Below are 11,827 nucleotides of genomic sequence, written 5' to 3' on the forward strand. Positions count from 1 at the left end.
AATCAACTCGATTCCGACCTATGCCTACCCGAATCACTCAATCGCTCACAGACTGCCAAAAATTGCTCTCGTGACGTCCCAAACCATAAGTTTGGAGGCGATGCACGGTCAAGGGCTCAATAGCCGGCCATATCTCGCATGAACTTACATATAATGTCTATGGACCTTATCAGGGCTGTGGTGGTTTAGTGGCTATGGGAGGTACGGAGGAATACTGGGCATCGATTATTGCCGAAATACGGCAGTAGGTAATTTATTGCAGAGATCAGAGTAACGGATTGACATTTTGAAGGGATTTCCGACCGATTGATGTAATTTGTTTGAGGATACGTAGTATTCTTTTAGTTTTGTTCTTTTAATCGACTTTTCATGTCATGCCTTCTTCTGTCTCCTTACCACTTGTATGCATGACCATGGGAGGAGCTCTTACTTTGCAATACTGACAATACTGGCAATACTCGACACAATCAGCACAAGATCACTAATTCATTTTTTATACGCAACACTGGTAGCATTTGGCAAACTTTCCTACTCAAGAACATTCATCGACCCAAATCCCATTGCCTGGTCTACAGGGCTAGCTTGTGCACAATCAAAATTTGGTGTTGCATGGTGGCAAGTCCTCGAAAATCTTGAGCTCGGGCGCCTTCAGTGGTGATCTTACAAAATTGTTGTTGAAATTCGACAAATAATATTTGTTTTGTGGCTACACGTTGAAACAAAGTCAGAGCGTTTGTTTGACAGTGTAGATTTGCAGTATTGATAATGTGTTGCTTAGAGACAATGTAAGACAATATTTACATTGCTTGTGCTAGAGTAACTCGATGCTCTAGCAATAATGGACCATATGATACGTCAATGACCAGCCCTATCGAACGGCAAGCGACATTTGATAACGCATAACGTATAGATAATCTAGACGTTTTCTCTTTCTTTCAAACACGCTGCTTAAGTGTCATGTAAAAAGGAAGTTGCCAGCATCTTTGAAATGTACATTAGCTATTTCATGTTAATAAACACGTACTGCAAATTCCTAGTTTAAACTTTTGGTTAGTGTTGAATCATTCTGCGAATTATTGTTTTTGCGTTATTTTGAATATTGAAGCCTCACCAGCGATATCTTGGATACGATGAAATATGTATCACGACGTTTTATTTATTTCAAGGCCAAACACCTGTCCGTATCGTGAAGTAAAAACAAGGGCGACAACTTATTCCGTTTCACGCAGATCAACGACCAGATATTTGAAATCCTGCTTTATCGCATTTCAATGCTCGGAATACAGGTAAGAATTTGAAAAGGGCATTCATTTATAGTGATTAAGAAAAATCTTGAATTCTTCCACATTGATAAACCATACGATCGGAAGGCCCATTCATATGGAATCTATGAAACTGAAATCGTTAAAAAAACAGGTGGACGTAATGAAACAGGCAGACAGAGAATTTCCGATTAGTTTCAGTTTTACTGCTATATCAATTCAACCTTTTGTATTATGTCATCAAATAATTATGACAAAGAAATCAATATATCAGCCGAAATTTTGTTTTAGCTAAAGTTTTGTTCTATTGCATTGGATTGGCAAAAAAGCAATCAACATTCGTCAACTTATTTAGTATTTCTAGCTAGTATTAAAAGTATTTCAAAGCTAGTTTACAGGGTTTAAATGTCACTCTGCAAGACTATATCTGTGTAATTAATGTCAAAATGTTCTACCAGGATAATACACAAGTTCAACCTTACCTTATAAAATTTCGTGAAAACGTTAAATGCTTCGAAAAAATGTTAAGACTGATCTTTTTTTTCATCCTTCTGCAGGAGAGTAACAGTCTACTCAACACAATACCAACCGACATATTATTACATGTATTCTAGCATATCATGCGAGGGATACTGTCAGAGTTACCAATGTCAAGGTAATAAAAAGACATAAAAGGGAAACAGAAGAAATGCACAAAGTAATAAAATTATCCATTCCAACGTGATCCATATCAAGCTATAAGTGTGTACACATTTTCTCACTTTTCACGCACATGAAGCAGCTACTAGGGTTCACAAGTACATGACGTTTGTGAACTAATCAAAAGAAAGGGATGTGCTAATTTTACCTAAACGCTTTAAACAAGAACACTATTCGTACAAGTCTCTGTTTCTTGACCATCATCATTGCAGAAAAGACTGTGGTAGAGCTCTCATACCAACTTAGACTTGATTTACCTAAGTACATTTCTCTTACAACTTGACGTACCACCGAAGAAACTACGGTCAGAAGACTTTGTTTTCATAGGCTTTTTATCGTACATCTCAACCTCACTTTCTTTTTAAGTCCCTTAAAGCATCTTGAGACCCCAAGTAATTTATTCTTAAATACTTAAGCATGGGCTTTGTTAAATTTACCTGCAAACCATTACGGTACACGCTACTGATATTCATGAAACATCAAGTAGAGACTGGACATTTTCATGTTTTTGACAGTCACCAACAAATCTATAAATAGAATAATAAGAAAGCTACACATATCATGTAAGGCTATTTTGGATTATTACCCTTTGCTATAACAGTTTCTGTGAAGAAATCATAAAAAGTACAAGGGAATAGCCAGCTTTCTGTTCTATCGTAATTGCAGACACAGGACCTTTATTACATGCACATTTTGACTTCCTACCTAGTTGTATAACATATCCTCCACAGCATGCAATACAATTGCCAACTGCAAATCCGGCAGAGTTCGTTGTACCACATCGTCAAATCAGTATTGCGACGAATGTCAAACAGGATACGCACCTGTGTTTCGAGGCAGCATCGCAAATGGGAAATGTCAGCGTAAGTACCAAAAGAAACGTTGTAATATCATTACTAATTGAAGACCACATACTAGTCATCAGATTTTTATGGAACTAGCACAGTCCAAATGTTTTGTCATTGTTGATTAACCGTGTGTGCTCAATATTTCAAAATGCAAAATAAAGCCGAAGGTTCACGGTAACGAAACTTTTATTTTCGTTATAGTTGGCTCTCTGTCATGATCAGCTAAGTAATTGCAACACAGAGAACATTAATTTGAGAAATTACTTCAACGTTATCCTTTCAGCGCTCTTATGATTATACATATCCGAGTCTAACCGGAACTGCCAAAGCCTCGCCAAATTATTCCAGTACATTAAACGTAGTCAACATTATACCGACATGAAGAAAGTGGATCTATATCCTATCTTATGTAATTGAAGGCTCTTGGTCAAAGCTTTACAAGAATGTGAGTTGGAAAATGTTCAGGACATTATTATTTTAAAACCCTTCTTATCTCGTCCTTCCATTACAGAACAATGTTCCTGGCAATATGACAGTAAATTCTGCTATCCTGGAAGCTGTTCCCCAAATGGACCACCAAGCTCATGTTCCTGCACCAGCGGCTATTCTGGTCCTAACTGCCTTACGAGTAAGTAGCTATTGTTTTCAGTCCCTAAGCTTTCTCAGGCTTTCATTTTATTTGCACTACATCTGAAAAAAGTATCTTGATAGCGTTTTTTAATTTTAAAATATCCCCGTTACTCTGTTAGGCTGCTGTTAGGTACTGCACAAATATTCAGACAGTTCAACACCACGTGTTCATTAATAATTTGGATATAAAATTATGTTTCATAGTGAGACCATGGTTTACTGTTCATTTATAATCAGAATTGATGGGGTATATTCAGTTAAAGCTATCATAGTTCTAACTAATTTTCAAATTTTCAAATTACAAGTTTTCCTTAATAGTGTTAAGAATATCCAAATATATATATATATGACGGTATAATCCCTAGATTGCACTTTTGTGCTGAAAGGAAATGAATGAATGATTGTACAATAGTATATTTTGATTGTCATGCGAACCTTTGCCTTGTTCGTATTTATGCAGTCGATACATATAATACGGTGGCATTAAGTGGAACGGTGACATTGAGTCGTGATCGTGACGCTACTGCCTCGTTGACCCCAGTGACCAGCAAGGCTTACATCAAAGAAGAGGGAAATGTCTTTCTCAACATGACGTGGACAGCGGCATTCAAAGCATCGTCTAGTTTGCCACAAGCACCTTCATATGTCAATCAATTTGTAGTAGGCGTTATCGAGTCTGTTGCTAAATATACGATCAACTCTGGCCGTAAGTTAGCATGGTTTCTTTATATTTCCTAGAAACCTACTTCATGCCTACATTTTTTCAAATTTTCACAATTGGTTCTGCAGGGTAAGAAAAGGAGAGTACTATACCCTTCAGCATTTTCTGGACACTTTTTTGTCGACGGCGCTCTGTCACAAATATTTAAGGCATTAAGGTAGCAGTAAAGGCTATTTTTGCACCAATTCTTTTCTCAGAGTTAATGTCAAGTTTCAAGTGTTAGAATCAAGATATTTAGTTCAAATTTTCAGGATAACTCCCTTAGTTAATACTTTCTCCAAAGAATATAATAATTGTATATTTGTAGCCATGATTTTGAAATATGACACCAATCAATATTAAAATTTAATTTTTCATATTTTTTTACATCTTTGAATTTAATAATAAATTAATATTACCAAATTAGTTATAAATATGTTGACACTATTAATTGTAAGATTTGTACGGCAGGATTTGTAAATAAAATTTGTTTTTATGATTTTACATGGGTTTACATATCAAAAAATTATTAAAAATTCTTTCAACTATCAAAATGTGATTTTTCAAAAAGTACTTCAAATACAGGAAAAATGTGCCGTACAAATCTTATCTGTAACCTTGTTAATAGGCTGTAAAAATTCCATGTCCATATCTCATTTCAAAGGTTGGATTAAATTGGTATAAAATTATGTAGGAAAACTGTTATTCTCTCAAAAATGTTGAAAACAAGCCATATTTGCACCCCTCTTTTGAAGTCACAGAGCAGTCTTTTTGGTTAATCTCAGTTTTGACACCTCTTTGACACTCAAAGAATCAAAAAATGCTTCTATAATAGCAGTCACGCATTCTGAATGCAATCACTGCCTTGTCAAACTTTCCTAAAAACAGTAAAAAATGACTTTCCCTTTTCAAACATTTTTTAAAAGCTAGGGGACCTCTACCATAGTTAATACACTAAGTACTCCCCAACTTCCTCTTATTTGGTCAGTTTTTCAGAAGTTTCAACGGGCTATAACTCTGCAATGCCTTTGTGCCCAAATGTGTAGTTTTTTTTATTCCACAGAGAATGTTGACTACTTTTATGTTTTAATAGTTTTATTGAAGTTTATAACTGACGCTCTAGCCTTTACCGCTACCTTAAAGTATACATTTGACGAAGAATTCGTCTGTGGTTCACCAAACCAATAGTAAATTGGCATTGAAGGACGTCATAACTTTCTCTTTCCGCGCAATAGCTTCCCCGTTTGAACTTCTATGCAAGTGAATATTTAACTAAAAACAGTTCTTCGATTGAAGTGAATGCAAAGGTTTTTCAGGTGCTTAAATCTGTACCTTTTTCAAATTATACATAATGCAGGTTCTATAGTTGAAAATAGAAACATAGAGAGTCCAACATTGACACGTTACCCGCCATTGAGTGAAGACAATCCCTCGGAACAGGAAACATTTGTTGTGACAATGTATATTGACATTGGCAACAATCGCATACATGGGGACAGGTATGTAAACACATTACAAAACTATCAAGTGTACTCCAAGTAACATGTAAGAACAAAAGGAACCCTGAATAAACAATGTCATATTATAAAGTGGTAGAAACATTGCTTCTTGCCGAATGGAGGGCTGTCGTCGTGGTGTTTTTGATTATCAAAACCGTTTCCCTCGGTTTTTGTTTATCAACCCTTTATTCTAGTTCTCGTTAAGTCACGTTTTAGGGTTCATTGTAAGATTCAAGTCCTAGGTAATAAAATTTACATGTAATATGACATTAAACTGGTCCAATAATCATTTCCATTCAAGGTAATATATTACCAGGTCCATGGGACAATTGTGATTTACAAATTTAAGTAGGACCATCCTGAACCACTGATAATTAGTGGTGGTACCAGGTGTCCGGAATGGGTAAGCGTACCCTGCTAGCATGCTACACCCGTCAGGATTGGTCCCAAAATTGTTTAAATATTGTATGAAAAGATACAGGATATGAATCACTGTAATAAGTCAAAGCCGGGAATACTGTCGTTAATCATTTGAGTGACCGAGGTGTCATATTTGGCCACAATGTCGTCATATCGACCGTAGAACTTTTTGAAAGTCCTAACGAGTCTTTTTGTTGTGTATCCTTGTCTCAGTAATTTTGATGCCAATGAGCTGTGTCTCAGTTGAAAATCAGTGTAGGAATCACAAGCCCTACAATACCTGAGAAGTTGAGACACGTACACACCATAAGCAGGTGCAGATGGAATATTACTTGACAAGTGAGGATAATTTATGATTTCAAAATCGAAATCATCCCTTTTGTCATACAGCTTAGTGTGTAGCCCATTAGTACCCACTTGTAGAACAGATCAAGATATTAAGCAGAGTTCCTACCCTCTGTTGTTTCTTTGATATCCAACTCATCAGGGTAAATATGATGTAAGTACTTTGATATGTCTGGATTGTCTAGACTAATCAGATCATCGATATATCTGTGCGTGTTGTTAAAACGCCTTGCAAGTTTTTTAGATCCTGCTTTGTAGAGAGACTGTAGGAACTCTGCTTCATATGAATACAGAAATAAGTCTGCAAGAAGGGGTGCACAATTTGTACCCATTGGTATGCCGATAGATTGTTGAAATGTCATACCGCCAAACTTAACAAATATGTTGTCGATTAAGAAATTAAGCATTTCAATAATTTCTTCATCTGTGTATTTGTGCTGGGCATCCATGTTGTTACTGAAATAACCTGTCCTATGTTTGATGATAATGTATTGGTACCTTCTACTGCCATTTTTATGCAGGAAAGCTTGTTTAACAAGAGATGACAGCCTTGTTTTAAGTTTATCGTGGGGAATTGTGGTGTATAATGTGGAAAAGTCAAATGTTCGGATTGAGCTGAACTTGTTTTTCTTGACTTTTAAATCAAGCAACAATTCCTTTGAATTTTTTAGTATCCACATTTGATTCAACCCACTTGTTTCATACACTTTGTCACAATATCGAAAAAGACCATTTTTGATGGTTGTTAAAATTATAGTTAATAATTGTGACAGATGTTTGGTAGTGCAATTGCTTGATCCTGCAATAAAACGTTGTTTGTAAGGGTTCTTGTGCAGTTTAGGTATCCAATACAACATAGGCAGTTTTTTGTCCTTCTCTTTCAAAGGAATGCCAAATTCATTGAGCACAGATGAATGGTTTGAAAAAATGTCTTCATCAGTGAGGGAGGAAAGAGTGTAGGTTGTATTACTCTTATCTGAATGAAGGTTTAATTCATCTATTATACACTGGATATAATAATTCCTACAGACAAAGATAATGTTGTTTGAAGCTTTGTCTGCAGGAACTGCAACATATTCGTTGTGTAAAGCATCGAGGCATGCTTTGACCGATGGGTCATCTAATACTGAGGAAGTATTTACATCTTTACTGTGAGAACGGAAATGTGAAATACGTGATTTTAATTTATCTCTGACTTTGCTCAGCCAGTCAGAGAGGCATTCCACATCAACTTCCTCAACTGCAGCCCACTGTCTTGCATATTTTTCGGCGGCATCCATGATAATTCTGAAATTAAATTTCCAATTAATATTTTGTGGCTCTCGATATTTTGGGCCATATCGAAAGAGTTGCCGAAGATTACTGTTGGTAATGGTCAGGTCACCAGTTATTATGTGACTAAGTGGTTTATAGCAAAAGGGGGGATGACAAGCAATTGCAAGTTCTGCAGTTGTTTAATGGAAAGTTGAAATTTTCAAGATCTTGTTATAGTTAAAAAGTTTCCTACCAATGGTTTTTGTGTATGAGTAGGAAACTATAGGTGGTTCTTGAAATTTAAAATATGGAGGTATTTTTTCCACAACTTTCTTATCATGCAAAATATTGCTGATGTTTATTTGGTCAATCCCCTTGTTTGCAAATGGTACATGAAAAATAAACGCTTGTTACTGTTCAAGAGTTCTGTCCTTACTGGCTTAAACAGCCGGTAATTGCTGATATCGATAATAATTTGGACTAAACGATAATCAGGGCTGTTTTGGTTGATATTCATCGTTTGAACTCTTGACAGTAGCAATCTCAATTTCTGCAAGGAGCAAGCAAACAAAGCAGTTCTTATTTTGTGAACTCCTAACGGCTGATTAAGAATAGACAATAGTTCACTGAACTTGGGGGGACTGCTGGTATTACAATGGCTACGTCGTCTTCTAGTGTGAGAGTTAAATAAACCCATCACATTTACACGACTCCCCCTAGGGCTGGATAAATTACCCATCCCTAGAATGTTATCGTTACATCCATAGGGCATAGCTGTACCAAGTTCAGTGATCCAATAGTGTTCACGTTGCTTGCGGTAGCTCCTGCTTAGTTTAGAACTATTGGAAGGATGATAGATTTTTTCCAATATTCGGACTTTCATGTTCAGTATGGAATGTCGAGGACCGTTAAAATGAGTGTATAGGCATGTCGGCAAGTTATTATTTATACCTGACCTATGGCCACACATTCTCTTAGATAGTTTTTCTCCAGTCTCTCCGACATATATCAACCCACACAAAGTACAGTCAATGCCATAAATGACATTTTTGGTTTGGCAAGAAAGGTCTTCAAAAGCCTTAGTGTGGTATGTCTTTTTAGATAAGTTGCTCTGTATTATAGTGTCAGTTATTATAATTGACATGTTTTACAATTCCTAAAATATGGTGTCATTACACCACGTTCCAGTTTTTCTAGTGACATATGTTCAAGTCCCAACAAATGACCAATTACAATAACGTGCCGGATAGAAACAGGTGACTTTTATGAAGTTAAACAATCATATCAAACTTTCAACTTTCTATCCCGATATATAAGGTAGCGGGTAAAGATAGCGTGCATAAGTACAGGTTCTTTAAATTCGAATTTCAAATTTACTCATTATAAGTTAAGCAGTTATAATTTATCGTTCTCAATTTAATAGAATGCATGTATAACAGAAATACACATCGTAAATATTTTCATTTAGAACCCCAGAGTCTCGTTATCGTTTTTTTTAAATCAAACATTGACCACTAGTACAGTTTGCATTTATGAATATTTTGAAAAACAATAATTGGAAAATAAAAGTGAACAAATATTTTGATTTCTCATATAATGTCTCAATATTAATGATTTTCAGAGCAGTTCATGTTTCTCAAACAAACTTGTAAACGAAATAATTGATGAGCATTGAATATAATTTTTGTTTTTATCACCCTTCTTTCATAGGATTACTGTCACTGCCGAGGGAAAGAATGGTGGTTTCATTAGTATGATGGGTCCAAGAAAGGAATACTACAGTGGTAATACTGCCTCAGTATCTGCAACTTTCCAAGTCGATCTTTTAGATCCCTATCACTGTTCTACGACAACGTTTTGTCCAAGGAGTAATATGCTAATGGTACCATCGTTTACAAAGGAGGTAAAATTGCATTTATAATAACATCACCTAGCCAAGTGCAAGTTAAAATCAACCTGATAGCACATGAACTACCTTGGCTGTATTTTGAGGGTAAAGAAGATATCTGATATAAGATACACTCTATGTTGTAAAATAGTTGATAAAGTTTAGTATTATTCTCTGGAAACATATCTCGAATTCCATCAGGCAACAATGAGGATACACAAAACTGTCAGTTGTGACGAGTGAAATTTATTCCACTTTAATGCAGCCCAGACTTCAGTTTATGTGGTCTGGATGGTTGGATGATGATTCTGGGGTTCAGAGATATGAGGTATTAGTGATGCCTTCCAAGTCTGAAGGTGGTGTCATCAGATGCGTGCAAGGTGACGATGTTACCAAGAAGTGTAGTGGACCATCAGGTTGTTCCGTTATCGTCTCAGATTCCGGTAAGTAGTGATCCAATGTGATAAAATGTACATGTAAAATGTGGTATAATTACAACTCGTTCTTGCTTTTCTAGTAACTTATAACTCAACTCCCCACAAACGACCGGCTACCACAAAGTGCGAGGTTAGGTAGCATTCCAATCTAGTACTTGGAAGCGGCCTACGTGTATAAAGATGTATTATTTTATAGTACAGCCGTCCTTGAGGAATCAAAGAGAAAGACCAAAGAATCGACACTTTAAATAGTAAACTGTTTGCCACATATCTTTTCCTGCGCAACTAGTATAATCATCGAAACAGATTCAGAACTGAGAGGTTAGCACGTACCATGATTGCCAGAACTAAATCATATGATGAAAACAACAAACATTGTGACGTACATGTAGACAGTGGAGACACTTTGGTAAAGCATTTAGAAAACTATAGTCTCCAACTAATTATAGGGAAAACGAGGGATTGTCGTTACTCGCAAATAACATTGAGCAAAGTCGACCATTTGTAGATTACGAAAACAATTACATTAATCAAACGCTGACCGCAGCACAAAGCATCCTGCCAAAATATTTCTTCATAAACTATCACCAACAACAGACAACGTTTGAAATTAATGAGATAGAAAATCTATTAGGTAAATATCTTTTCTATGCCAAATACAAAATGTCTATTTCCTACCTTGCTCATTACTATGAAGTTACTTTTGTACCAAATAAGTAAAGAGACAGTCTACTCTTCATACCGACGCTGTGACTATTTAAAGGTTTGAGGCACTGCTGGCTATACTGGCTAATGTGTGAGATGTAAACAAAACTGCATATAGTAGTTACTCTGTTGGGATGGTGTCATCTTAACATGACATATATCTTATTACGTGTGTCATCGGAACATCTTAATATTATTCATGTTGATAAGGGTCAAAACAAGAAATACGTATTTTTAGTGACTCTTTAATTAAAAACTAAGGACTGACAAAGAAGAAAAATGTGTGTTACCAATGTTTCGATAAGTACACCTCAGTGGATACTTGGAATACTAAACGTACAATAAGGTTACAATTTGCACAGCTAATGTTTCATCTCCTCCCCTTTCAATGATCGATACTACGCAGAGGGCCGTGTGTTTAGCATGTTTTGGCCTTTTCTTAACCTCTTGAACGCGAGATACATATATCAGACAGCTCATCATCAGGATTTAACTCTATCAAAATGGCGACATTCAATTAACGAGGTACGAACTGCACGTTGATTTTAAACCATCCACGCTATGGTCCTTTCAACAGGAAACTATTGTGTACAGCTTGTTGTGTACGATGTAACAACAAACCACAACAGTTCCATGCGGTATGTCTTGTTTGACAACTCCAGTTTCGTCGACGTTGATCATACAGGACATAACCCTCTGTGGATAGATTCGGCGGAGTCGAACACTGGTTTCGAGTGGCTAACAAATATAGGAGATGCGTACAATCATCAAAGGGTACGTTTTAATGAACATGGTTATAGGTAATTCACTTATGAAACACCAAATTTACACCTTTTCCATTACTGTATAATCGGCATAAAATATTGTTAAATAACCAATTTGCACGTCTTTTTCCCGAATCATTTGACCAACTTTAGTGCTCATAAGAAGGTCTGTAAATGACTGCCTTTTATGGCCTTCATAGGACCACTGTAGCTCTATTCATCGACAGTCTTAAAGCTGTTTTCTAAAGGATATTTCTAAAGGATATTTCAAAATTGATAACAATGACTACATAGCACGACAATGTATCTTCTTCATCACGCATGATTATAAGATGTAACAATTTTTTATGGATTAGACCATAGTATTGGAAGATTG

The 11,827-nt window shown here is 36.1% G+C and overlaps 1 protein-coding gene across 1 annotated transcript in view; it reads left to right on the forward strand.

Moving 5' to 3' along the window:
- Nucleotides 1-1,166: 1,166 nt before the first annotated feature.
- LOC139145100 (uncharacterized) overlaps nucleotides 1,167-11,827 on the forward strand; it is a 31,494-nt gene continuing 20,833 nt past the window's right edge. The window contains exons 1-9 of the mRNA XM_070716050.1: nucleotides 1,167-1,286; nucleotides 1,820-1,917; nucleotides 2,693-2,824; nucleotides 3,321-3,437; nucleotides 3,900-4,145; nucleotides 5,497-5,638; nucleotides 9,368-9,560; nucleotides 9,811-9,988; nucleotides 11,265-11,461. Coding sequence (XP_070572151.1) covers nucleotides 1,866-1,917; nucleotides 2,693-2,824; nucleotides 3,321-3,437; nucleotides 3,900-4,145; nucleotides 5,497-5,638; nucleotides 9,368-9,560; nucleotides 9,811-9,988; nucleotides 11,265-11,461 — 1,257 coding nt within the window. The 5' untranslated portion in view covers nucleotides 1,167-1,286; nucleotides 1,820-1,865. The remainder of the gene's footprint in view (nucleotides 1,287-1,819; nucleotides 1,918-2,692; nucleotides 2,825-3,320; nucleotides 3,438-3,899; nucleotides 4,146-5,496; nucleotides 5,639-9,367; nucleotides 9,561-9,810; nucleotides 9,989-11,264; nucleotides 11,462-11,827) is intronic.

This window comes from Ptychodera flava, chromosome 12 (assembly GCF_041260155.1).
Source record: "Ptychodera flava strain L36383 chromosome 12, AS_Pfla_20210202, whole genome shotgun sequence".
In the NCBI taxonomy this organism is placed as follows: Eukaryota; Metazoa; Hemichordata; class Enteropneusta; family Ptychoderidae; genus Ptychodera; species Ptychodera flava.